The following is a 966-nucleotide window of genomic DNA, read 5'->3' on the forward strand; positions in this document are numbered from 1 at the left end:
CTTCCGGAGCGGTCCTTGCCATAGCCCACCGTGTTAACATGCTCTGGTTCGATGAGGAAGGCGCGGTCACCCAGTAAAGCGCAATCGAACAGCTCGCCCTGGTTCATGTCCCGGAGAAGCTTAGCCCGGCCTGTCTGTTTGTCCATTCCATACCGAGCTAATATGGGCGACAACAATTTGCAGTGGTAGTTGGAAAGGCCCATCACCTTTACCAGTTCCGTGTTCTTCTTGGGTGCCCCCGTCACCCCCAGCAGCGCGTTCCGCAGCAGGTTGTGTAGCACTACGTCCGGGTCGGTCACCTCCTCCACCCCCAGCAGCTGTTGCTGCTCGTGCCGCTGTCCGCACTCGGTACACTCGATGCTGACAGAACCGGAGGCCGGGAAGAACAGACGCGCCTGGCACTTCGGATCTGGGCAGCTTCCGGAGAGGATTCTTCGGTCTCTCCGCTTCGAGAGGCCCCCCGGAGCAGCCGCCGCCGCCGCCGCCAGTGACGGCGGAGTCTGCGGAGCCTCAGGGGGAGGAGGCGGCGGCGGCAGCGGAGGCGGCGGCGGCGGCTGAGACATAGCTCTCGGCTCTCGAGTCTCGCTCCGCGTCCCAAGCGACCCTCAAAGGCTCATAGCCCAGACGCCCACCGGCCCGACTGGGTCTAGAGCAGGTCCAGAGCGAATCACTTTCGTTTCCCTACCAGCTCCTCCTCCTCCTAAGCGAAGGCGGAAGCACCGGACGTTGTTTCTCTTCTTACTTCTCCACTGCCGTAGCCGTTGCCCCGAACGTAACGGCCACCACCCTACCCCGCACTCACACTCACTGACTCTCGCTCTCTCTCCCTCAGACACACAGACATACACGCCCTCACGGAGAATGCGCAGGCGCAGCTTCCGCTCTGCCCTCTGGGAATTAGAGTCCTCCAGCCTCTCTCCTGGCCGTCGAGTGCTAGGATCTTAGGTACATAAAGAACTACAAATA

General features: G+C 61.6%; 1 protein-coding gene across 1 annotated transcript in view; it reads right to left on the bottom strand.

The window, feature by feature from the left end:
* Positions 1–861, bottom strand: part of VCPIP1 (valosin containing protein interacting protein 1) — a 27,006-nt gene extending 26,145 nt beyond the window's left edge. The window contains 2 exon segments of the mRNA XM_025041132.1: positions 1–2; positions 5–861. The exon segment at positions 1–2 is cut by the window's left edge and continues 1,872 nt beyond it. Of these exon segments, the coding sequence (XP_024896900.1) occupies positions 1–2; positions 5–563 (561 nt within the window). The 5' untranslated portion in view covers positions 564–861.
* Positions 862–966: the final 105 nt, after the last annotated feature.

This window comes from Pteropus alecto, unplaced genomic scaffold, assembly GCF_000325575.1.
Source record: "Pteropus alecto unplaced genomic scaffold, ASM32557v1 scaffold87, whole genome shotgun sequence".
In the NCBI taxonomy this organism is placed as follows: domain Eukaryota; kingdom Metazoa; phylum Chordata; class Mammalia; order Chiroptera; family Pteropodidae; genus Pteropus; species Pteropus alecto.